This window comes from Ambystoma mexicanum, chromosome 2p (genome assembly GCF_040938575.1).
Source record: "Ambystoma mexicanum isolate Mex_15411 chromosome 2p, UKY_AmexF1_1, whole genome shotgun sequence".
Classification (NCBI taxonomy): Eukaryota; Metazoa; Chordata; class Amphibia; order Caudata; family Ambystomatidae; genus Ambystoma; species Ambystoma mexicanum.
Window position 1 is genome coordinate 342,889,933 of NC_090923.1, and position 26,839 is coordinate 342,916,771.

The 26,839-nt window shown below is 46.2% G+C and overlaps 1 protein-coding gene across 1 annotated transcript in view; it reads right to left on the reverse strand.

The window, feature by feature from the left end:
• Window positions 1–26,839, reverse strand: part of DNAH12 (dynein axonemal heavy chain 12) — a 3,791,933-nt gene that overhangs the window by 1,113,699 nt on the left and 2,651,395 nt on the right. Inside the window, exon 50 of the mRNA XM_069643677.1 lies at window positions 5,282–5,413. Coding sequence (XP_069499778.1) covers window positions 5,282–5,413 — 132 coding nt within the window. The remainder of the gene's footprint in view (window positions 1–5,281; window positions 5,414–26,839) is intronic.

The following is a 26,839-nucleotide window of genomic DNA, read 5'->3' on the forward strand; positions in this document are numbered from 1 at the left end:
GGAATATAAGTTCACATTTCATACTTAGATTGCGATCAATGTCCATTGCCAGCTCGCCCCTAGGACGACCCAATTCACCCTTAACAGCTGAACTTGTGAAAGTGTCGTAACCATCTAAGTCAAAGTGGGCAGTTGCCATGGTCTCCTGAAACATGTAGATTTTGTGAACTCCCACCCTGGAAGGGTTCTCACAGAATGTAAATAGATTCCCCTTACCACAGACATTCCATGTGATGAGCTCCACTGTAGTCTTGCTAGGATTGACCCAAACCTTGTGTAAAAACCTCAATGGTTTTGAGTGCAGCTCCCACCCAAGACCAGTCTTGGCCATTTTGGAGAAGACTCGTAATTAGTGTGGTATGATCGCTCACCCACTTCGCGCCTTCCATCCAGCCCTCACCCAGGACCTTCATATAGGGAGTATTGCGCTTGAAAGCCAGAAACACCTTATCATCGTCAGCCTTTTTAAGGCCAATCAGATCATATCCCAACAATTTCAGATTCGCCCGCTGGTCCTACACCATATTTGATACAATCTCAGAATGGAAATAGCTCACCATCCGTTCGTTATTTACTATAGGGAGGGAAATTCTGTCAATATCATCAGATGTAATTGACCTCATCTGAGGGATCTGTTTGAAAATGGCCAGAACTTTGGTCCTGTTGAGCCTAGAATAATCGCTGCTTTGTTTTGTTGACTCCCACCACAATATTTTTGAGGGACACTGTACTGACTCGTCTGCACACTGGTTGTTGGCAGGAGATTACATTGCCTCCAAGCTTTCCTCACCAAATGGTTTACTGGTAGCCCTAAGGGGTGCAGTTGGAAGAACCATCCAGTTCTGTGGTCCGACTAGCCACAGTCACCCGAGCATATGGTCTGTTTGTGATCTTCCCAAATTAGGTGATCTTTGTTAGTTTGGTGTGAGGCCGATCATTGGGCCTTGTAGGATCACAGACATTGGCCAGTGGTCAAGTTTCATCTGTCCCAGTGCTAGACTTATTAAGCTGGGACTCATGACTCTTCTTCAAAGCCCCTTCAGCTCTTTCACCAGAACTGCATGTCGGCTGTTCTACTGTCCCGTCCGGTGTAAATGAATGGGCGTTTGTTACCAGATGAGTCCCCCCACCTTCCCTTGGACACAGCATCATTCTCCCCTCCCCGCCCCCCAGGGTTCACTCTCCCCTTCTGAATACCATGACTTATCTCAGGGTCATGGTCACACAGCTCAGCCACTTTAGACAGTTTATATATTCCTTTAAGTGACGCAGTGTGCCCCCTTAACTTAACAGTTGATATATTGTTTGTTTTCTTTTGGTGTTTCTTTTTCTGTGAGCATTATTTCCCTTTGACAATGAGGTACTCACTTTTCAGTACAGTAGTTGCCTCTTGTTCCACCATGTCAGACACATCATCTGTCGACACCTTTGGGATCTGGGACACCCCTGCCTGTTTCTCCAGACTGGCAGCTGCCTCATTTAAAGTAGTGGGACTATTGGGTGTAGCCGAGAGCACAGAGGTGTTGGGAGCACATTGACCCGCAGCCACCACTCTAGAAGATTCAGGCAACTCCTCATTAACCCTCAGCACAGCTCTACCACCTTTGACACCTACAATCTGTACAATTTCCCCTGTAGATAGGATGTCATGTAGGGAGCACAACCTTTCCTCCAACTTTGTCAATTTTTGTGAATTCCCCAACACTAGATCTTGTATACCCCCTGATCCCCCCCCCCCCCACCAAGTCCTCCTTAGGTATCATAAAACCTTTGGTGAAACCTTCCAGGTAAGCCATATGATTCATCAAATTGCTAAATGCCGACTGTTGACCCACTAAAACCCCTCCTATGTTTTGGTGGGTGTCTGCCAAGGTCTTTATTGCGAGATTCAGACTAATTGAAGGTTGGCTAACAAGGAATCTTGTGTTTGAGAGCCAAGAGATCAGGCTCGAAATCAACTGATCTTCATTCGCTGTTGCGGGGTTAATCAGGTCAATGGGGTCAATGTTGAGAGCAGGAGCTTGAAACCTTTCAATAGGATTTTTTAGGACCTTTGTGGTTAAAGAGAGAGAGAGAGGATAACCCCAATTCAAAGTTGCCAAATTGTTGACTTTCCTTTATATCAGGCCGCATGTCCGAGCAGTCTGGACCAGGAATATTTGGCACAGATGGGCCATGTAAGTCATCGCTGTTAGCAACAGTAGAAAGGTCCAAAGTACGTTCCTTTACTTCAGTCTTTAATGCACCTAAATAGCGCATAGGGTGAATTACTTCATTCCCACAAAAAGCAGCATCTCCAGAATGCTTACCCTTTCCTTTAAGTGATGTCAGATCCTCCTGTACAGAAGCCATTTCCAGATCAGTAATATCTCTGAGTAGGCCTTTGTTTGCAGATGAGAGTAAGTGGAATGAATCGACAAGCAGCTCACTGTCATAACATGCGTCACACGGCCCATGGCCACCACCAACTCCTAGATTATACTCAAGGGCAGATTGTACATGTGGCGAATGGATATTCGGTCCTGCCGATTTTTGGTGCACTTTAGACAAATCTCCAAACACAAAAATGGACGGGTTAGCATCAGTCCCGAAGGTCTTAGATATACAACTATTATGTTGCTCGTGGTTTTTAGTTGCACCCAAATTTAACTGCTTTGGTGTAGAGGCGTGAAATTGTACGATCATCCCTGTAACCATAACAGGGGGAGCGAACGATGACATCCTTTGGGCCCCCAGATCGGTCAGTATACATTTCATAAGCCCCACATCTGACCTTTTCTCAGACAGAAAAGCCTGACCTTTCCTTGTTACAGAGCCAGAGGTTAAGTCCTCCGTTGTCACCAAGGCCACATCAGTGGGCCAAGCGGATGCCGCTATCTCCTCACTTCGAACACCCAGAGCTCAGTTTGGAAAAGCCAAAGCCACTCCTTAAATTGGGCATCACACTTGTCACTTTACCTATTTCCACTGGGTAAGAAAGGTAAGGCTGTAAACCAGAGTCGGTTTAAAGGCAGAACGCCCACAGTCACCACCCAGCAAGAATTTATCTCCCCAGAAAGGAGTGTCTGGTATCCGTAAGGCAGCCCCCTGTTAATTAGGAGTGCAGGAGCAGCGTTGAAAGAGAGAAGCACCCGCCCACCCCAATTGAGCAATCAAAATTGCTGGGCGGGCAACACTCCCCACACACACCCCCTCACCAGGGGATCCACAGAGGTTGCAGTGTGTAACCAGTAGGCAAAAGCTACTGGGAGAAAATAGGGGAGGCCGCCTCACACCAGGGGCTAGGTTTCGGTGTGTAGCAAGTAGGAGGGAGCTAGAGGGAAAGAATAGGGGAGGCCGCCTCGCACCAGGGGCTAGGCGGGGTGCAGTATGCACTCACCACCTTGTAACCTGAGCTCACGGGACTCACCCCTAGAGTCTTCCTTGCAAACGCTTTGGTCTTAGACTCTCAATAATGTATAAAGATGGTACTCACAGAACTGAGTGTCTTTCTCCTTTGGCTTCTCGGTTCGTCCTTGTGGTATAGAAGTTGTGGTGTGCCTCCCAGAAGGCGCTGAAGAGACCAATGATTGGGCTCCAAACGCCTCGTGGGCGACACCCTCGGTAAATCCGCCGGGGAATAAAACCTAATGATGTTTCAGGGATCCTCCAATGTAGGCAATCAAGTGTGGTAAGGCTGCAGTTTAAAGTCCTTTGATCTTGTGCCATGACTAGAAGAGTCCAGCTGACAGAAGTTATCTTGTAACAAGGAGCCGCGTAGCCGAATACCATGAGACTGGGAAAGTAGTTGCACGGCACTGGAGGAGAAGTTGAATTTCAGCTCGGAGATGGAATCCAGGAATTAGTGTTCAAGCAGGACGCTCAACAGGGCAAAACGGCACCCGGAGCGAAAGTAGAGCAATCGTGCACGAAGGAAACTCTGCGGGGCTCCACGAAGCCCAGAGTGGAGGCTCAGCAACAGGAGGCCCAACGGGGCTGCACGGAGCCCAGAGCGGAGGCTGAGCAACAGGACGCTCAACGGGGCAGGAGGCTCCCGGTGAGGTCGAAGAGCGGAAGGAAGGAAGCGGCTGAGGAAGGGAACAGCCGTGGGAAAGAGGAGGAACAAAAGGAGGATATAACGGAGGAAAGAAAGGAAAGACCGTAGTCAGGAATATGGAGACAGAAAAGGTTTGCAATAAGTAAGAGCGAGAGCTGCTAAGTGCTGCACAGGGTGTGGAGCGAGTAGCGACGCACCTATTTGCATCATAACAATACAGATATAGCGTTTGGCGTGAGGAGGTCGCCATCTTGAGATAAACTAGACCCGCTCTCAGAAGTGGAATAAACGGAACCAAATAGGCACCATCTTGGTTTCTGTTGCATGTAGTATGGATGGTGTACTTTCCATGTTCTCCAGTATGATCGCTGGGTTTTCCCACAGTCGGTCCTTTTTCTAATTTTTTAAAAATATTTTATTTTTATTTGACCTGTACCCCCGGAATTCCAGGGAGATTCGTGGAACGCTGCCACCAGCAGCCACCAGCTGCTTGCCACACTCCTCAGTCCTCACTAGCCTTGCCTGGCTCGTAGGGGTCCTGGAGCTCTTTCTCTGACAGTAGCGGCGGCGAGCAGGAAGGCTTGAGGAGTTAGAGGAAAGCAACTAACGTGCAAGGAGACGTGTCAAACCACACTGCTTCACAGACCGAGAGACAAGCAGCCACTTCCGACACTACAGACACAAATATATCCCCTGGTTGTTCCCCTGAAGCAGGTAGAGGACCTCATCATACGAATGCTCATCCACAGTTTGCCGGCAAGTCTTTGCTTCACCTCTTATCCCCTCGTCTCCTTTTAGGTTTGCCATGGGAGCAAATAGGATATTTAATCCCCTTATCTGCTGCCTAAGTGGATTACAAAATCCAAGTTATAAGGTCCAGATAAAGCATGCAAATGGTAAAAAAAACTATTTGGCACACCCCTTATCTGCAATAAATACCCATAAACTGCTCTGCCTTTCTCGCTCCCTCTCTCTTTCACCTTTCCCTTATCCCATCATTTTTTTACAACTGATTTCTGCACTCCTCTTAAAGAAAAACTGATGCTGTGGTTCCCTTGTTTTTGTAGTTCATGAATGTATAGCCATAGCTCATTAACATGCTCCATTATAGATTCCAAATAATAAAAGCATCTGCACAGTTTTCATATTATGAGTGCTAATTCATATACTGGAATATATTAATATTTCCTTGAAGAAACGTAATACAAAAGATCAAACATGCATTCATTGTAGAAGAGATTTTACCTTTTGCCCGGTGCCAGCAGGATCCATAATTTTTTCAGGTTTTATCTCTTTCATGACACAGACAGCTGACATAACTAGTTTGACCCCAGATGGAGGATTATTCATTGCCTTCACAATTGTGATATCAGCCGGCTGAAAAAATGAATGTACAAAATATATTACGCACATTATAACAAGGGTGAAACATTTCCAGTAGCACATAAAATGCAATTCAGTGATTGGTTCAGAGTAAATATATTTATTGTTATGTCTAAATTGATGCTGTGTCCCAAGCAAAAGAATGGGAAAATGTAAAACCGTTCTATCAAATGAAACCTAGCATGGCACCATGCAGTTCTTGAAGTGTCTATTAGAACTGGCAACTACTGTCAATTTCTGAGACACAGAGACAGGACAAGAGAGTATTAAGTAAAGGACAGTTGCAGTTTTGACTGCTGCGCCGGGCACAGGATAGACATGAATGCATTGTTGAATAAGTGGAGTGAGCATGAAATCTTTGAGCCAGATGTGAAAAGAGAGGAAAATGATGTGCCCCAAAGGGTGAAGAAACAAGTCTACACTGTCCCGGTCAGGGCAAGGGCATAAGGCAGGGTCCATGTCACATATGATGACTGCATAACACACTCATTATTAAAGCCCTACAGAGGGTAGAAGGAAAAGAAGAACCCAAGGGATGCACTGGCACTTGCAGACTTTAAATGCAGAGAAACAGAGGTGAAGTGCAGATGCTGCTGAGAGTTTGTGTGCAGATAGCACTGATGGCACTCAGATAGGTGCTGCCAGAAAGCGGACCACCTTCAAACAAGTGGTGGATGCCATAAGATAAACATAGAACCTCATGAGGCTCATTAGTGTGCGATCAAAGTACCACCAACTCCACAAACCCCTGACACAGGATCAGAAATGCAAGACATCACAAGAGTGTAATGCATGCCCCAAAAACAACATGCCTGATAGGATATATTCGTGCACGAATCAGACCATAAGTGAAAAATAGGGGTCCTCCCAAGAGACACCTGTTGGATGGAGATGCAGATGAACAAGTTACTTAACCCTGGTAACGTTCTTTCCACTGGATGTTCCTCCCACGTATTCTTTATCTTTCGATATTTCCAATATCGAGCTTAGCTGCTTCTGAAAAAAGAATTCAGCAGGGGGCGCTGTGCGACGATGCCTGTCAACTCAATGTCCCTCGGAATCCTCTGTCTCGATGTCGACGTCACTGATGGTATAAATAACACGCACAGCGCCCGTTGGCTTCAGTTCTGTTTTTACGAATGAAGGATTCATCCCATACCCGACAGTTACTCCTCCTGAGAGAGCGCAGACTATAATTGCAAAGGAAATTCTACTGCGGGGTATTGTGTCCTCCTACGTATTCCTTATTTTTTGACACACTTCCAAAGCAGTTTCTAGCATTTCTGGAGGAGGGAGTCAGAATTTTTATGACAATTCATTTATTTTCATGGTTGCGTGTGCACAGAGTGCAACACTGCTTTACCAAATACATGTTCTTGGCCTGAGGAAGAGTCTAAACTGTAAGGCTTGGTGAAAGTATGTACGGATGACCAGGTGGCAGCCACACAAATTTCCTTTATAGGTGGCTCCCCTATGTAATGAAGAGGAAGTTGCCATGACTCTAGTTGAATGAGCCCGAAGGCATTCTGGAGGATCATTTCCTGCCAGTCTGTAGCGTTCAGATATTGCTAATATTTTCCATCTGGACAATGTTTGTTTGGTAATAGCCATACCCAATTTGTGGCCTGAGTAGCCAACGAACAACAGGTCATCCTGTCTAATGTTTGCCATTCTGGTGATAGACAAGCTTAGTGCACGTTTAGGGTCAAGTCTGTGAAGTCTCTCCTCTTCCTACCCAGGGTGCGGAGTAGGGTAGAAAGAAGGTAATGTCATTTTCTGAGTCAGATGGAATTCAGAGACAATTTCGGGTAAAAAAGTGGGTTTTACCTTAAGGACTTTTAAAAAATAGTGTAAGGAGGCTTGCAGGATAAAGCCTGAAGCTCACTCACCCTTCGGGCAGATGCAATGGCTACTAAGAAGATAGTTTCCAAGGTTAGTAGCCTCAAAGGACAGGAGTGTATAGGCTTGAAAGGAGCACACATCATGAATTTCAACACCACGTTGGGTTCCCAAACTGGGAGTTGAAAAGGGATTGGAGGGAAAACATTTGTCAATCCTTTTAGAAATTGCATTATTAGAGGTATTTTGAAGTAAGAAACTTCCTCCGAAGTGCACTTAAATATAGAGAGCGCCGCCAGATATCCTTTAATAGTACCAATCTGGAGCCCCAGATTAGCTAGGTGTAACAAAAAAGATAACACCATAGGAGTATTACATTTAAATGGATCAACATTCTCATCTCTACATCAGTTGCAGAATTTGTTCCAATGGCAGCGGTACAGAGACTTAGTTGCTGGTCTTCTGGCCGAAAGCAAATTCACCATTACATCATCGGGAGGTCCCAATCCTTGTATCTCAACCTCTCAGAAATCATGCATGAAGGTTGAGCATCCTAATCTCTGGATGGAGTACCTGACCTTCCTCTCGCGAGAGAAAGCCCTCTCTTTGTGGAAGACGAATTGGAGGGCAGATGGACATGTCCAGAAGGTCCGGGTACCACGTCCTCCTGGCCCAATCCGGAGCAATTAATCATGGATTTCCCAAACTTTGTCTGAACACGTGATGAATGACAGGGACTGGAGGAAATGCATACAGAAGTGGAAACTTCCAGTTCACCACAAACGCGTCTCCTAGAGCTCCTCTTTGGGGAAAATCCTTGGAGCAGAACAGTACGCACTTGCGGTTGACATTGGTCGCAAACAGATCCACTTGAGGGGTTCCCCAAAGAGCGAAGATCTCTTGAGGGATTTCCTGAGCTAGTTTCCACTCGTGGGAGACTGTGCTCTGCCTGCTCAGAGCGCCCACCGCCGTATTTTCCACTCCGGCTGGGTGAACTGCTGATGAGGAGATCCCTTCTTGTAATGCCCAGGACCAGAGCTGCATTGCCTCTCTGCACAGTAGTAGTGACCCTACACCTCCTCTTTTGTTGAGGTAGTACATGGCCACTGTGTTGCCCATCATTATCAGGACATTCTTTCCCTGTACAGATGGCAGAAAGGCCTTCAGTGCTAGTCTGATTGCCCTCAGCTCCAAAACGTTGATGTGTTGTTTGTACTCCGATGGAGACCAACGACCGCTGATTGTCAGATCGTTGGCGTGGGCTCCCCACCCAGTGAGTGAGGCGTCCGTCACTACTGTTATCTCTGCCCATGGGTGCCAAAAAGGTTCTTCTTTTGCCACCACCGAAGTTAATGTGAGACTCTGCTCGGAATCTGTAGGTCTGACATCCTTCCTGAGAATTGGGACCAGTGAGTTCTGTTAGGTAGAATCATTTGCAGTACCCTTTGGGAAAACCACACATAATTAAGACTACAAGTGCAAGTACAAATTTACCTTTGGTACAAGCCTGTACTACACAGTAAAGCGGTAGCAATGGCTGAGCAGCCAGACTTATCTCAAGAGTAAAGTGAGCACTAGGGGTCCCAGTGGACAAAGGTTGAGGTTGCTGAACAAGCAGAGGAGCAGCAGGGCCAACACATCTGCCTCATCTAGCTCATCAATAATACAATAATATATGACACATTATCATCCTCATTATTTTCCACATTTGCTGGGGGGGTTAGGTATTTCAGACCCACTCCCCAGACTTTGTTTCTCTAACAACCTTTCAATTAATTCAGATTTTTTGCCTTTAACAGAGAGATTCCCTTCTCTACACAGATTTTTCAGATAATCAACAGTGTAACTAAGGAGGGTCTCCTGACTGTAGCTTTCCATATCAGACATGATTAAAATGTGCTTTTAGTGGTGTTTAGCTTTGTGGTTTGTTGAGCCAAGGTAATAGCAGCACTCTAAGTGTAATCACTATAATTTATCCTTACCACTGTACACCAGTGTTGGGCAGAATCATATGCAGTACCCTTTGGGAACACCACACATAATTAAGACTACAAGTGCAGGTATAAATTCACCTTTGGTACAATCCTGTACTACACAGTAAAGTGGTAGCAGTGAGCAGTAACAGAAGTTACACAAAGGACACCAATGACTATGGTTCAAGCAAACACTGATTCAAGGTTTCTGAGTAAAAGAATTTACATTTTTTTTTTTTATTGTTGTATGATTAGTTTACATAAAACCTTATACAACATAATGTGCATTACAAACAAATAAGAAAAGTACATTTCATATTATGCACAGATATACAAATATACAAATATCTATATATACAAAAATTTCAACGCATTTATCAACCTTTAAAATCGTTCCCAGACATAAAATCAAATTCCATACGTATTATATACAGTTTACATTTCATATACCGTAGATCATTTCATATACCATAGATCCACTCTAGTCTCTACGCATTGAATTCCTTATTTTTTACTTCCAGTTCCTCCTGTATATTAAGTAGGAGTGAATTCAATGCGAGGATTAGGGAGATATTTACACCCCACATGCAGCGACTCCAGAACAGATTCTTCGACATTTCCCAATCCCCATCAAATCTATCTGTAAAGTAGAGAGACTGTTTAGTCCCAAAATGGGTGCATGTAAGGAGAAGGTGCCTAAGTGTTTCTGTCATGTCAGTGGCTCCACAAAATCGACATGAGAGACTTTTAGAATTTTCATTCGACCCTTTTTCATTATGGGTCCAATGGTAGATTCTTTCTAGGGTGGGCATCTGGTTAAGTCTGAAACGCATAAATGTGGTTCTCACCCTCTGGCAAGGAAATTTTTGAATATATAGAGGAATCGATTCCCTTGCATGCAAAAATTTAGCATACTCCTTGTAGGTTACATGGGACTCTATATCATTTACTGTGTCTACCCAGTCTGACCTAAATACATTTTTTTTAACTAATCCCGGTCGTTGAATCAAATCATCGAAGCAAAGTCCCAGCGATTCCAACAGAGAAAACATTCTATCGCTAAAACTCTTGATAGATAGTACAGCCCCCGATTTGACTACCTTATTCACCAGCTCATATAAGGAGTTTATCGGAGGGTCATGTATTTTTCTAAAAGAGGAGAGTTGCCTCCACAAGTATCTGGCTTTAAGTGATATGAGACATAACTCGTGCCGAATAATGGGACTGCGCTAGAAAGGCCCATTACTTCCTTCCACAGTTTCCCCTGGATCACATTTAGATAGGAACTCAAGTCCTTTGAACAGATGTCCAAACCGTACAAAAGAACCGGTTCACATTTCGCAAGATAGAAACGTCTAATAGGCAGGAGCGAGAATTTACATACTTTTGCCCTCAGAAATTTCATCTCAATTTTTAGTTTAGCTGCTTTATCCCCAAGATTCAATTTCCACATCTTTAGGCTTGATTGTTTGGAAAAATTATAACCTAGATAGGTTATGGCCTGAACCTGTTCCACCGAATTATCTCCCATCTTCCAGATACATGGTTTGACCACTCTCTTCCTAGAAATTACAATCGTTCGGGATTTCGAAGCGTTGGGGGAAAGATTATTCGCCAGTGCATATTGGTAAAAAATATCCATCCTTCTGCGAAGGCCTCTCGGGATACGATCAAAAAGGATAAAGTCATCTGCAAAGGCCATCCACTCAATAGCCAAGCTACCCAACCTGACCGGAGCAATGGAAGGGCCCTGCCACATGTCCTCCGCATCACTAACGTACAGGTTAAAGAGCGTAGGTGCAAGGGAACAGCCCTGCTTGACCCCAACCTCAGTATCAACAGGATCGGATAGGGAACCTTCTTGAGATAAACGTACCCTGACGGAGGTATTCCTATGTAAAAGAGCCAAGATTTGGACAATCTTGCGTGGAACATTCATAGCTAACATTTTTGTCCACAATCTTGCTCTAATACCCCATCAAAGGCATTAGAGAGGTCCAGGGAAGCCATATATACATCTCCCATTTTAGTTTGATGAACCGTAAAAGAATTTACATTTATTTACACCATGAGTTATAAAACAGTTCACTAATGTAAAGCAGCAGAAACCCAATCAATTCTGGACAGGTTAAGCTCAAAATGAAGTGCAAGCAAAATGGCACTCCAGCAATTTAAAAAGGGAGGGAAAGAACAAGTTTATCAAAAATCAACAACACCAACAAGTAATATGCAGGGCAATCTAGAAAAGGCTGACTACAACTAGGATTCAGATCAATAGGCCTGGGCCGATGTTAATGGTTCAGAGTCTTTGCAGAGGATCACACAGTTCAGAGCAGTTTGCGGTTAAGTCTTTGCCAAGAGTTCAAAACGAAGTTGGTCGAAGGAAAGGTTATTCAAAAGAGTGGAGAAGGACAAGCCTTCAGAGAGGCGAAAGATTTAATACACTTTCACCGCAGTCGGACGGAACGAACGACTGGATTTGAACAGTACCTTAGATGAAGAAGAATGCTGCAGCTGAAGCGGTTGTTGCTGGCATTTCCTGCAGACTCACGGCTCCTGAAGCGACTGTCGGACTGACAAGAAGGAGGAAGACTGGAGGGTCCTGCACTGCCCAGGGAAGAAGCCAGCAGCAGAACAAAGCGTCTAATAAAAGGTGAGCTCCTTAAAAGAACAAATGGACTCTCTCTCACTTGGTATCCAGTTTCCTGTAGCACAGCAAATTCAACCAGGCTGAAGAGGAGGTCCAGGGGCTTTGTGAGCTGGTTGGTCCCACCAGGCTCAAGGGAAGAAGACTCCTTGCAGATCTTCACTGTCGTCAGAGTTTCAGGCAATTCGGACCTGCAGCAGGGCATCACCGGGATGTCCAGTAGTTGCAGCAGTCGTCGTCCTTCAGCTCCTCGTTGGTTCTCTCGTTCCAGTGGTGACTTTGCCTTCCAAGTCCCAGAGACCTACTTTTAAGCAGTTTTCTCCCATTCACACAGTCTGGCGGTCAATCACACAGTAGAGTGGCTGTCCTGGCAGGACAGTCACCTAGCCAATCCAACTAGAGGGCGACTTGGGTCTCCAAGGAGACCCTGTGCAGGGGGCCTCAAACCTCTCCCTCACACCCTGTCCATCCAGACACTCAGGCGCCATAGAGGGCTTCTAGGATTTGCCAAAGGACGGGCAACACAGGAGCCAAACATGGTATGGCGCGCAGAGTAAAACATGAGAAATACCTTTACTAAAAGAAATGGCCAATAAACCCAACCGGAAGCAAATAAAATTACAAGGGGTCCAAGCTGATTAAAGTTTGAGGCTACCACCATAGCCTCTAACAGAACCAAGGCTATTTTCATAGCTCGCGGTAAAATAAAAATGGTAGATACCACTGCCACTAGCCAAATCTTAGAGAAAGGGGAACGAAATAATGTTCCATGAGAAACACACAAAAAGGAATAATTATTAACCCTTCCAGTACTCTATGGAAGATAGTTTGTATCGAGTCTGTAAATTTAAAAAGACTAGTAAAAGTCAATGGCAACTTTACATGTTCTGGGAGACAGTAGTCAGTCCCAGAAAATGGAGTTTAAAGTGGGAAGTCTAAAAAGACAACCCTGTGTCACTGCACTAAAGGTGCTTTGTGACAGACAGTAAAATGGAGTACTGTGTGTAATGGAGTCCCTATGGAGTAGGTGAGACTCCATAGTCCATGAGCACAAACATGTACAACACATAGCCAAAAACACAGAGTGGGAAAAAAGGTTCACACTCTTACCAGGTGAAAAAAATAAATACTAGAAATCCAGCAAAGCGGCTGAGGGACTCAGTAGGTAAGGGAAATTAGCCATTCTGGAGAGTTCTCCCTAACAGGTTCTGAGAGCCCATTAGAGAGATCTCATTCTCAGGCGAGCCTCTGGCATCAGAAAAATGCAGGATGCCATGAGGCCGAGCAACCTCTTAAAATCGAAGGCCGGAAGACAATGAGCACTCTGAAATTTGGTGACCATCTGCAGAATGTTTTGAGCCCTCACCTCTGGTGGCGAGACTTTTCCCAGGGATACATCCAGGACAGCTCCAATGAAGTGGAGCCTTTGAGATGTTATCATGTGAGACTTCTTGAATTTGAGGTAGAAGCCCAGTATGTGGAGGGAGTGACAGGTGGAGCTGAGATGTTCCAGGGCCTGTGCGGAGGAACTGACCCTGATCAGCCAATCGTCCAGTTCGATGTAAACGTGAATTCTCCCCCTCCTGAGACTCGCTGCCACAACCACCATTAACTTGGTGAAAAACCTCAGGGCGGAGGTCAGCCCAAATGGCAGAACCCAAAACTGATACAACCGCCAACGGCAAACCTCAGGTACTGTCTGTGCTTGTGATGGATCGGAACATGAAAGTAAGCATCCTGAAGTCCAATGATACCATCCAATCCGGAAGCTGGAGGGCCTGACGGATCTAAGAAAGGGTAACCATCTTGAACTTGTTCTTCCTGAGGTACTTGTTCAAGTTTCTTAACTCCAAGATGGGTCTCAATCCTCCATCCTTCTTTGGTATTAGAAAGTACGGGAAGTACCAACCCTTGTTCTTCTCCGCTACATGTACTGGTTCTATAGCACCTTTCTCTAGCAGGGTTAACATTTGCTGCATAAGGAGCAGATCTGGAACTTTGTAAGAGCTGTTTCCCGGTGGATGACTCTGAGGCTTTTTAGAAAGGGAAGGCAGTATCCCTGGGCAACTGTTTCCAATGGAAGTAATAGCTTGCCATTCTACCAGATGCTGTGACAGTCTGCCTCCCACTGCGGTCTTGTGAACTAAGACCTCAGAGAGGGTTTGGGGTAGCTGGCGCAGTGGCTAATGGCAAAGTAGCCGCTGCTGAGGTGGTCTTAGTAGCTCTTCCCCATCCACCAAGGGGGAATCTTCTTTGGCCTCTTTGAACTGACTGACTGTCCTCTGCCTCTTCCAAATATAGAGTAGTGACGAAAGGACCTACCCCTGCAGGGCGTACCTATGGGGCGATTTGGAGGTTGACTAATCGCAGCACCAAGAGATTTGGCTGCTGCCTTTGAAGTTTGCAGTTTATCCAAACTTTAATCAGCCTTGTTTCCGAACAAATGAGTGTCGTCAAAGGGCATGTTGAGCAGTCTGGATTGTACGTCTGGAACAAATTCTGACTTTCTCAACCAGGCAAATCTGCGCATAACTGTACTAGCTGCCATTGCAGTCGAGACCAGTCTGGAGGGATTCACACATAGCGTCTTTTCCATCCTTGAGTATGTTTAAAACCCTGTCTCGTTCTTCCCCTTCGGGGATATGGTCAGCTGCAATGGATATACAGTCCCAAAGGGTGTGGGTGAATCTTGCCAGCGTGCACGTGGCATTAGCTGACTTCAGAGCCATACTTCCAGCCGAAAAACATTTTTGGCTAGGGTGTCGTAACGCTTATCATCCCTATCAGGAGGGATAGTAGGGTAGGCATTGTGTCTAGTGGTTGAGGTGTCAGCTTGAATCACCAGACTCTCTGGTGTATGGTGTTTTGATAAATAGTAGGGGTCACTGCTTGAAACCCTGTATTTAGAGGTCAGTTTCTTGTTGACCGCCAGATTGAGTTAATGCGCCTCCCAATTGGTAGCAATACGCTTTTGCAAAGCTGCATGTAATGGCACAATTGGGTCTTCCTGTGGTCCCCTGTCCAAAATGTTGGTCAAGTTATCTTGTTCAAAGACTGTACTTGGTCTAGCCCATCCCATATATGAAACTATCCATGACATCAACTGCCTGTAGGTAACCTCTGCATGATCAGATGATTCTGATCTGCCAAAGTTTACCTCTGGTGAGGTGTCCAAACCACTGGCATCATGCAGACATTCTTAGAGATCCTTTGTTCTGGACTCTTCAGAAACGAGGGCTTCAGGGACTGATGGCATACCATATTGGAGGCCAAAAGGCCTAGATTCATCTGATGATGGCTCTGCATCCTCATAAATGGAGGAAAGTGACTTGAAAAAGTCAGTCCTAGGCAAAGGGGTATATGTTTTCTCCACAGTACTCGATGGAGTCATAATATTTGTCGACAAAGGAGCCAAAATCGTCAAAATTGTTGACGTTGATGGCTTCGATGGCTGCGTCGCCGGCTTCGACACCTGTGGCGTTGAGGAGCTTGAAGCTCAATGCGTCGATGACCTTTCATGAGTTTCTGGCGTTGATGACGCATTTTTCGGCACCAATGGCGTTGAAGTAGAGTCTCTTGGCACCAACGGTGTTGACGACTCAGTCCTCAAAGGTACTTTTCCTCGACTCGAGGGATCCTTAGACCCAAGGATTCTTGCCTGCCCGACCCGAAGGTGCATGGCTTTTATGCTTATCAGGCATTTTGACCGGAGCATGGCTTTTGAGTGTACTCCAGGGGGTGAAGGCCACATTCTCGAACACCTTCATCATTTTCAGCCTAAACTCTTCCCACTCAGCTGGTGAGGCAGTTTTAGTTGGGCATACGCCCCGTTCCGGAGAGGAACTTGAAGACGTCAAAGATGGCGACCTATGGCGCAGTTTCTTCGAATGTCTAGATGATGACGAGTGGTGGGAACCACTTCGCGATCGGGTCGTTTCTTTTTTTTCTGGCGAGGAGAAACAAAGTTTGTCTTTTCGACAGAGGATTTATGGGTCCTACCTGCTGCAAGTTTCCCTCTGCGCTCTCTCAGGGCTTTCGACGTCATGGACATGTAGTCCTCACACTCCGATGAAGCATGAGCGGATCCCAGCCACCACAGACATAGTCTGTGGGGGTCTATAAGAGACATCTTTGAACAGCAGTTACAGCATTTTTTTAAAACCGATTTGAGAGTGGAAGACGCCGATGACGAAGCCATTCTTTCGAAGATGCCTCGAAGATTTTGAAATATTTCTCGAAGATTTCTCTTCACAATGGAATGAAGCGTACCATGTTAGCGCAGAAAAACAGAACTGAAGCCAATGGGCACTGCGCGCACTATATATATATACGATCAGTGACGTCGACATCTATACGGAGGCCGCCGAGGGATATTAAGTCGACAAGCAGAGATTTCCGAAGCAGCTAAGCTGGATATGGGAAATATGAAAAGATGAGGAATACGTGGGAGGATAGACACAATCCATTCGAAATATATATATATATATATATATATATATATATATATATATATATATATATATATATATATATATATATATATATATATATATATATATATGTATACAATGCTTTTGCGCCAGTGCAAAAAATAGTTAAGGTTATAACAAAGTCTCTTTGGTGTTTCAGAAAAGTTATTTAATAACTTTCGAACGCTAGCATGACCAATTCTGAAAATATTCCAGAGTACTATTTTGAGGCAGCCCGCTGTGCATGCAAAACCCCAGATGTCTTAAGGCGTTCATAGTTTTAAAAATGTTTACTTTGGTTGTGTTTTGAGCAGCTTTTGACATGGGGTTTTCCCACAGGGGGGAAAAATGTCAGCACAAATTTCTCTAAATTAGCTGCTTCAACTTTCCTAACTTTTTGCAGGCAATTAGATTTTAGATTGAAACTGTGAAAAAAAAATTGAAAATCAATGTTAGGTTTTGAAAATGTATCTATGTATGACGCATGCACAGGATGAGTGCGCCTTTTTCATACGAATTGTGCACAGAGCCTATGAGTTCTACAGTTCTACGTTACGCAATTAAAAGTTTGTACAGTACTGAGATTGACAACTGCAAACTCACATCAAAGGCAAGTCTCACTTGACATTGATATCAGTTTTAAGGTGATGGAATAAATGTATGCTTTCAATACGAACTGCGCACAGAGCGTGCACCTACAACACATGCTTCTACCACACATGCTTCTACCACACATATTCTTATGTCACACATTTACCGCACTCTTATAACGCACACTCTAAAGGCAACCTAACTCTTTCATTCGGGACTACAAGTCCCATAATTCCCTTACTACTGGGATGAGGAAGAGGGATACCGAGGAACAAAGATGTGGAAGTGGTCAGCTAATTAATACGAATGAACTACACCTGGGGGATACTGGGAGGAATAAAAGGCCCCCCCAGGTGCAGGTGGTAGAGAAGAAGCAGAAGCAGCAGAATAACCAGTAGAAGAACCAGAGGAAGTGCAGGCTATGTTTGCTGCAGGAGACAGGAGCTGAGGAGCTGGAAGATGCCGGGACTGCTGTGAGTCCTGAGAGGGCATCTTAAACTGCAGAGCCTGCGCAGCGGATGGTATGTTGAAGAAACGCTACCTGAGAAGACTATGTCATGCAGAGCTTTCACAGCAGGTAGAAGGTGTAGTGCCAGCTGTCGAGATGTCTCAAGTGGTAGTTTTGCAAATCAACGTGACAGAGGCAGTGGAGACCGAGGAAAGAAGGTGCGCCTGGTCGAGAAGCCACGGTATCAGCATCAGCAGTCCTGTGAATGCGGAGCAGAGCACCTAGAAGTGACTTACCAGATGAGTCTAAACCACACAAGTGACTCCAGGACACTCCGGTGCAGGCCTAGTGGTGAGCGCAGGCGGGATCAATCACTCACGAGTGAAAGGCAGAATAAACAACAGTACAAGTGCTGAACTGTTTTTAGCATACAAAAGCAGGCTGATAAGCATCACACATACCAAACCTTTGCAAATTTACAAAGGCAAGCTAATAACCAGTCTTAAGAATACAGAGCTGAGGCGGACTTGCAAAAGTGACTGATATTAAACCCAACGAGGTGCAGGAAAGAAAGTGTGAACTTGGGTAAACACCAACAACCTGGTGGGGAGGTCGTACTAGAAACCCAGGCATACCACCAATAACCAGCATGATTCCAGCTTCCAGTTGAGTAGGAGCTCTGTCGGCGTTCCTCTGTGCTGCAGGAGCAATATTACCCGCACCATCCATGGGTGCTCGCAAAGGTATGTTTTGGGCATGATCATAGCAGCCCTAAAGCCTCCTATCCTGATGCACTACATTCGTCCAGAAGAACACCTATAAATTATGAGCCTTCGCCTGAAAAGAATCTTTTGTGCTGCCTGTCCCATTTTAACCAGGGATTGGTTTTACTTTGGGTTGCCCACTACATTTCTCCATTGCCTGCAACGTAGAGTGACCTATCCTAAAATGGCCGCCCTGCCCGATGCACCCTCCCCCACCCCCAGCCTTTGAACAGCTGGCCGCCGAAACGCCTGATTGGCTGACGCATGCTTCTTCTGTCCAATCACACCTCGCCAGCCGGCGAGCGCCGGCCCGAACGAAGGCACGAACAAAAGCACAGCTGATTGAGCCTCATCAGCATGATTCCAGCTTCCATTTGAGCAGGAGCACTCTCAGCGTTCCTCCGTGCTGCAGGAGCAGCATTACCCGCACCATCCATGGGTGCTCGCAAAGGTAAGCTTTGGGCATGATCATAGCAGCCGTAATGCCTTGTATTCTGATGCGCTACATTCGTCCGGAAGAACACCTATAAATTACGAGCCTTCACCTGAAAAGAATCTTTTGTGCTGCCTGTCCCATTTTACCCAGGAATTGGGTTTACTTTGGGTTGCCTACTACATTTCTCCATTGCCTGCAACGTGTAGTGCCCTATCCTAAGATGGCCGCTGTGCCTGATGCAACCTCCACCACCCCCAGCCTTTGATAAGATGGCCACCAAAACGCCTTATTGGCTGATGCACGCTTCTTCTGTCCAATCACACCTAGCAGGCACGCGAGCGCCGACCCGAACAAAGGCACAAATAAAGGCACAGCTGACTGAGCTGACCGAGCGCCACCAGTGCTAGGTGCCCTGCTCTCTGGTCTATCCCATGCCGATCCTCGTCCTCTGTGCCCGCTCTACAACTGCATGTCCAGGATCTTCAGACTACTCACAAGCCTGCTAATCCTGTGTTAAACCCTAAGCGGAACGAGTAGCGTAAAGCGGTCTCTGCCCCATCCTTAACGTCAGCTATGTTCTTTTAGTCGAGACATGCAGACCCTATTCTACGCACACCCCTGCAAATTGGAGTAAGTTTGTCCGCTTCATTACCATAAACCTGTGAAAATATACCTAACTTGGTGTTGCTCGCCTGCACACACATTTCTGGACTTACATACTCTCTATTATCATTTGACTTGGGCACCACGCCCCACCATTCTGCTTGTGACTATTACGCCGTCGGATTCCAGGCGTTACTTCCTTCAATGAATGCAGTTTTATAGCATATTACTTCTTGATATAGTCGCTTATCTTTGTCACCACTGTTCCAGCCTATTATGATGTATACCGCTTAGTGTTGAGATTCCCCTCACCTATTGCCTAGCATCTCTATCCTACTTTGTGCTGCCTATTGTTCATTATGTTGCCTATTACTTATTGCCTAGCGCGTTTGGTCATATTCTGTGTTCCAGCCTGCTGTGATGTATTCGGCTCAGTGTTCATGTTGTGATCCCTAATGCCCATTGCCTTTGCATCTCTGGTCCTACTCTGTGCTGCCTATTGCCTACTGTATTGCCTACTGCCTAGAGTTCATGGTCATATCTTGCTTTGCATTTTTGGTCTTATATTGTGCTGCCTATTGCCTAGCGTTCATGGTCATATTTCCTACTGCCTAGCCTACTCTTCTAGTACCCATTGCCTAATTAGTTAGACCTAGTGCTCTGATCTGGAGCCCATCATGTTGTGCCTCTAAATGCCGATATTATAGTGTGTGCCACTTGAGTGTTGTTTTGCACTTAGGCCACCCTATTGCTGCTACTCTTGTTTATATGGAAGCCAAATAGCACTGCTCCCCGAGTCATTCCGCCCAGCTGTGACCAGTAAGACGTTGGGTTTAGTACACATTTGATCACCCAGGACGTACCTATTTGCACGTCCACCTGCAACTCCCTGCCCACTACCTCTAATGCCTGTAGTACATTACGCAGTACGCCGCACCATAGACTGCGCTCTGTTCCTTATACTCAAGTTACTTTCCCAGGCCTGGCTACTTACCGCACACTATAGCGCTCCCCACCTTCCAGCCTACCCAGATGACCCCTACTGAGTCACCTAACTACATGACTCTCAGACACTCAGATCACAACATGTCGCCAAACCAGAGAGGAGAATCACACAGCCTAACCTTGCCCATTGCACTACAGCCCTGCTCGAACTCTGCATCATCCACCACTACACCCTCTACCAACCCCTACCCGAATTCCCCAGCCCTTTGGCTACAACACTTTGCTGCCAAACCTACTCCTAACCAACCCTGCTCTTTACATCAAAGGAGTCTTTGACTTGGCTCAAGACTACCGCATCACCCCCACCGCAACATCACTCCCATGAAATCCACAGTGCTCCCAGCAATTGACTCCCGCACCCCGTCTCCTCGCACTAAGAGCACCAAATCCAATACTAGTATTCCTTACACTACCAAACAAACCGCGGTTAAGGGTGCCCTTGTCAACGCCAGGTCCCTCCCTGCCCATGCGCTGGATATCGCTGACCTGGTCATTACGCACGACCTAGATTTTCTCGCCATCACTGATACTTGGTTGCATGCAGCTTCTGGACCATTACTTTCCCTTGCCATTCCCACAGGTTAGGCCATTATCAGAAGCGACCGCGACACTCAAACGAAAGGAGGTGGTATCTCCTTTATTCACAAAAACTCCATTGGCCTCAGAGTCATTCCCAATCAACAGATTCCCTCGGCTGAGCTACTATCAGGGAAACTAGCTATCTTCCCTAACCAAACTATCACGATACACCTCATCTATAGGCCTCCAGGACCTGTCACAACATTTGCTGAAGACATCACCTCCATTCTAGCAGACAATACTAAGATTAAATCTCAAATGATCTTACTTGGTGATTTTAACCTTGGCTTCCAAGATCCCAATGACCTCAAAGCTCTGGACATCACGAACACCCTCTCCGACCTAGGCTTCACCCACTGTATTAGGGAACCTACCCACAACAAGGGTAGAACTCTTGATTGGATAGTTGACTTAAACTGCAACATCAACATAGAGTCCAACCAACCGTGTGCGTGGTCCGACCACCATTTGATTAGCTTCAACATCATAGCCAACGACCTTTGTGTCAGACAGGACATTGCACCCGCAATCTGTACAAGAAACAAAAGGGATATAACCTTCGAAAAACTACTCCCTATCCTCCTACCAGCTCTCGACAAACTATAATCATTCTGCACAGACCCCACCGTCCTAGTGGGTACGTTTAATCAGACTATGCTTAAAGCACTGGATTCTATTGCACCCATTAAATCCAGGAAACCCAAACCATGCGCACACCTTAATTCTTGGTTTACACCACACCTGAGAGTGCTACATAAAGAAAAATGTAATTCAGGAGTCATTGCCTGAGGCCCAAGAGTTTGTTGGATTCAAAGTAGTCTTGGATCTGCAGGGTCTAGGATTTTAAGCAGGAAACGCACAGTGGTGATAGGCCTGTAATTGGTAGGATTCTGCTTGTAAAATGCACTTATTATAAGTATCTTTTTTTGTTTGTAGGATGGCATCTTTGTAGTTAAGGTTTGCTAGGAAGAGGGGGTCCTTGTTGGAGTCAGTAGTCTGATTAAACGTACCCACTAGGACGGTGGGGTCTGTGCAGAATGATTATAGTTTGTCGAGAGCTGGTAGGAGGATAGGGAGTAGTTTTTCGAAGGTTATATCCCTTTTGTTTCTTGTACAGATTGCGGGTGCAATGTCCTGTCTGACACAAAGGTTGTTGGCTATGATGTTGAAGCTAATCAAATGGTGGTCGGACCACGCACACGGTTGGTTGGACTCTATGTTGATGTTGCAGTTTAAGTCAACTATCCAATGAAAATGCAAATTGAGGATCTGAAAGATAACGGGAAGCTGGCCTTGCTACTACTACTTGACTTATCGGCAGCATTTGACTTGGTAAACCACTAAATCCTATGCCGTCATCTCAAATCTGCCACCCACTTTTCAGATAAAGCCACCACCTGCATCAGATCCTTCTTGGACAGCAGATCCATGATGGTCTTCTCCCCATCTGCCTCTGCTGAACCCTCACCAGTCCTATGCGGGGTACCCCAAGGATCATGCGTTTCACGGACACTATGTGTTCACAAAACCACTTTTCAACATTCTTGATTATCTGGGTGTCACTTACACAAACTACGCCGATGACACCCAGAAACTTGTCGCCATCTCTGGGTCTACACGGCAGACACTGTAACGCTCACCTGGTATCCACGGGGACGTCACTCAGTCTGTTCTGACCTCTTACGACCTCAAACCCTTCCCTCGAGGCTATTCGACTGGAGACTGGGCCTTGTTTTCTTGGATAGTGTGCTCTCCGTCCTGCTTTCAGCGCAGGGGTGCGTTGATTGATGCGGGCTCTTTGCTGCCTAGTTACTTCACTGGCAAGAGTCCGACAGGTAAGTATAATGAGTCTTTTGAACAGTTCTCTAACTTCGTTCCTTTCCTTCCTTAGATGATGGCCGGCGTCCGGGGATGGTGGCGTGCTGCTGAGATGAGTAGCGCTGAAGGTGAGTGAGAGCGTGATGCACCCCTTTCGTATTTGCATTGAGCGGAGTTCTTTTTCTGTGTCTTTTAGGTGCTGCGACGTTTTCAGCATTGATGCCGGTTATGAAGAACAAATACGGTGGGTAAATGCGGTATGCAGTGCTTCTAGATGTTTCCACGCTAACCTGGAATGTCTTTTCCCTCTTGCAGATGGATGAGAAGTTCCGGAGACAGAGTTCCCCCAGAGCGGCTGGGATTCAGGTAAGCGTTTGAGGCTCGAACAGTATTTAAAAATAAGCGAAGATTTGCAGAATGCTTACTAATGCCTTTTTTCTGTTCTTTTCCCTTTTCCTTAGGAAGCGGCGTGCCGGGATGGGAATGACACCGCCGAAGATGCCCGCAGAACAGAAGGAGCAATGAATGATGGGCAGAAGCGCCGCAAGGTAAGGCTGTTCCTAACGGTGTTCTTGTTCTTGCAGGAGCTGAGCGCAGAAGAAAGATGCAGGCCTACTGGAGACTGATCCGTACACAGTGAGTGTCACGCTGCAGGTGCAGAAAACACAAAGCATGTTTCTCAGCCTGGGTGTGGCTTAAATAGTCTCTGGATATCCCAGGTGTCTCTGAGCTGAACCACACCCAATAGACTAGACCGCACATGCAGTTGCGGGAACCGAAATATGTGGGGGCATCCATTTTGTCCCTATCAATGCACTACAAGTCCAATCCCCAATGTTATCCTATGGGAGTGAGTGAGTCTCTCCAAGTGGGTCTTTGGAGGGATGGAGAGGCCCTTGAGGGCCATGTAGGTGATCGTGGCCTGGCTCCAGCCTGACATCTTGGAGGGCTGGGGACATGAGGGGTAGGAATCATGACAGCACTCCCCCCAAGGCCCCTCTCAAGGTGGCTCTTCTGTCTGGTCCTGGTTTGGTTGGATGGTTTTGATGAAATCGTTTAAGCAAGCAAAGTGCATGGATGTACTCACAAGGCTCCCATGTCCTATCTTGTGGACCATACCCATTCCAGTCTACTACGTAGTATAATTTGGATCTGACGTACTTTGAATCTAGGATGTCCTTGACTTCAAATTCTTGCTCCCCGGCGACTACTACTGGCTGCGGTGGCGTTGCTACCCGGGTCCCAGGTTGAACAGGTTTAAGGAGAGACATGTGGAACAATGGATGAATCTGCATGTTTGACGGCAAAGCTAGTCTGACCGCCACAGGATTTATCACGGAGGTGACGGTGAATGGACCCAGGTATCTTGGACGGAAAGTTTGGGCTCCTTTAATGGACACGTGTTTAGACGCCAGCCAGACTTTGTCTCCCACTTGGTAGTCGGGGGCCTTTGCTCGGTGTTGATCAGTATACTTCTTTTGGCGATTCTTAGCTTGAAGTAGGTGTTCAGCTGCCCTTTTAAAGGTTTGAGAAATGGTTGTGTGCAAGGTTTTGACCACCGGCATTTCCAGGGTTGTAGAAACGTCCAACTCAGAAGTACGTGGGTGCCTGCCATACATGGTAGAAAAGGGTGTCTGCCCAGTGCTGGTTTGTAGGGAATTATTATAAGCATATTCAGCTATCCATAATAGGTCGAACCAGCTTCCTTCAGCTTGGTGTAACATGCAACGCAGATAGTGCTCGAGCGTCTGATTTGTCCTTTCAGTTTGACCATCTGTTTGGGGATGATGACTGGTGGACAGCCGGATGTCGATCTGAGCCATAGAGCAGCATTTTCTCCAGAAGTTATATACGAATTGAGTACCTCAGTCTGAGAACAAAACTGAAGGAAACCCATGGGGCCATACGATGCCTTCAAGAAATACCTTTGCCACAGTGGAAGCATTTGGGAGTCCCTTAAGAGGAATGAAATGTGCCATTTTTGAAAATAGGTCCACGACCACAAGAATAGTGTTAAACCCTTGACTGGGTGGTAAGTCAGTAATAAAATCGAGGGACAACGTGTGCCAGGGTGCTGGTGGGATTTCCAATGGTTGTAATAGCCCAGCTGGTTTCTGCTTGGATGACTTGTTTTGAGCACACACTCCACAAGATAGGATGAATTGGATAATATCTTTCCGCCACGTGGGCCACCAATAATTTCGTTTTACCTTGGCTAGGGTTTTAGCGATTCCGGGGTGGTCCTCGATCAAGGAATCATGATAACCAGACATGACTTGTTCTCGTAGTTCTTGGTTTGGTAAGAATAAACGATTCCTGAAGTAGGACAACTGATCTTTTATCATGTAATGTTCTCCTTGTGCACTCCACGCTTGTAATTGCTCCGGACTCATCAGGTTTTGTATTTCTTCATGTAATTCCTTCTGAGTTATGGTTGCTGTGATTTCTAGGAGCTTGTCACTCGGGATGATTGCTATTGGGTCAGGGGTCTGATACCCTTGCTCTTCCACCCCCATACAGGAAAGGGCATCGGCCTTCCCGTTTTTCACCCCTGGTCGAAATGTAATCACGTAGTCATATTCAGCAAAAAAAGAGCCCAACGTAGTTGTTGTGAGGATTGGGCCTTTGCCGTTTTTAGGTACTGGAGGTTCCGGTGGTCAGTTATTACGGTGATTGTGTATCTGGCGCCCAAGAGGTAGTGCCGCCATGCCTTAAAGGCTGACTTAATGGCCAGGAGTTCTTTGTCTGTGATAGCGTAATTGAGGTCAGGGGGTGTGTATTTACGCGACCAGAAGGCAACAGGGTGTAACTGGCCCGTTTCGGTGTCCTTTTGTGAGAGGACGGCTCCCTTAGCCATGCTTGAGGCGTCCGTTTTCACCAGGTCAGGTATGGGAGATCAGGGCGAGGGTGGCGTAAGAATGGGGCAGATGTGAATCTTGCTTTGAGTTCCTGGAAAGCCTCCTCGGCTTCTGTTGTCCACTGGAACTTTTTGTTGCTTTTCCTTAGTAGTGACATGATGGGATGCACGATTTGCGAAAATCCTGGGATGAACCGGCGGTAGAAGTTTACAAAACCCAGCATACTTTGAACCCCCTTGAATGAATTTGGGGATGGCCAGTTCAGGATAGCATCTACCTTGTGTACATCCATTCGGATTCCATTCAGGCTGAGAATAAAGCCCAGGAATTCCACCTCAGAGACGTGGAATGAGCACTTTTCGAGCTTGGCGTAGAGCTGGTGTTGACGGAGTTTCTCCAATACAGATCGGACGTGTTTAACGTGGTCCTGCTTTCATGTGGAATATACTAGGATAGTGTCGATGTACACTAGAGCACAGCCATCAATCAATTGCCGTAGGACATTGTTCATGAAGTATTGAAATGCAGCAGGCACGTTGCAAAGGCCAATGGGCATTACTTGATATTCGTACAACCTGTATTTGGTGCGAAAAGCGGTTTTTCATTCATCCCCCTGTTTTACGCGAACAAGGTGATATGCCCCCCTCAGGTCTAGTTTTGTGTAGATTTGGGCATCTTTGACTTGATCAAGCAATTCAGGGATCAGTGGCAGGGGGTAGCGATTTTTTACGTTAAACTGGTTCAGTGCGCGATAGTCGATGCACGTTCTCAAGTCCCCCTCCTATTTTGGTACGAAGAATAGAGGACTGTCTGCTGGAGACTTCGAGGGACGGATGAACCCGTTGGCTAGGTATTGGTCAAGATAGGCCTTCAGGTGTTGGTTTTCTGGTTCCGTGAGTGCGTAAATTCGCCCACAAGGGATTTGGGCGCCGGGTATCAGGTCTATTTGGCAATCGTATGGTCTATGCGGTGGCAGGGTATTAGCCTGTTTTTTCTGAAAGACATCTTGAAAGTTCTGGTATTCATTTGGTAGGGTGCCGATTGCCACAGTCGCAAGCGTGGAGGTTCTGGTGTCTATTGGTTGTTTCTCTTGGCGATAACATGTGTGGGCGCAAGTCTCGGGAAAGGCCAATTCTTTTGCTCGCCAATCGATTCGAGGATTGTGAGCTACCAACCATGGCATTCCCAAAATCAACCGGAACTGCGGTGCCTTAATGAGGTCGAAAATGATAGATTCTTAGTGTCCATCCTGGCACAGAAGGGTTAAAGCTGCAGTGCATTTGGATACTGGACCAGAAGCTATTTTCGTGCTGTGGACAGTGGTAAAGTGTTGGTGGTTGATTTAGTGCGTAACGGAAGCCCCATCTTTGCCGCAAGATCCTGGTCGATA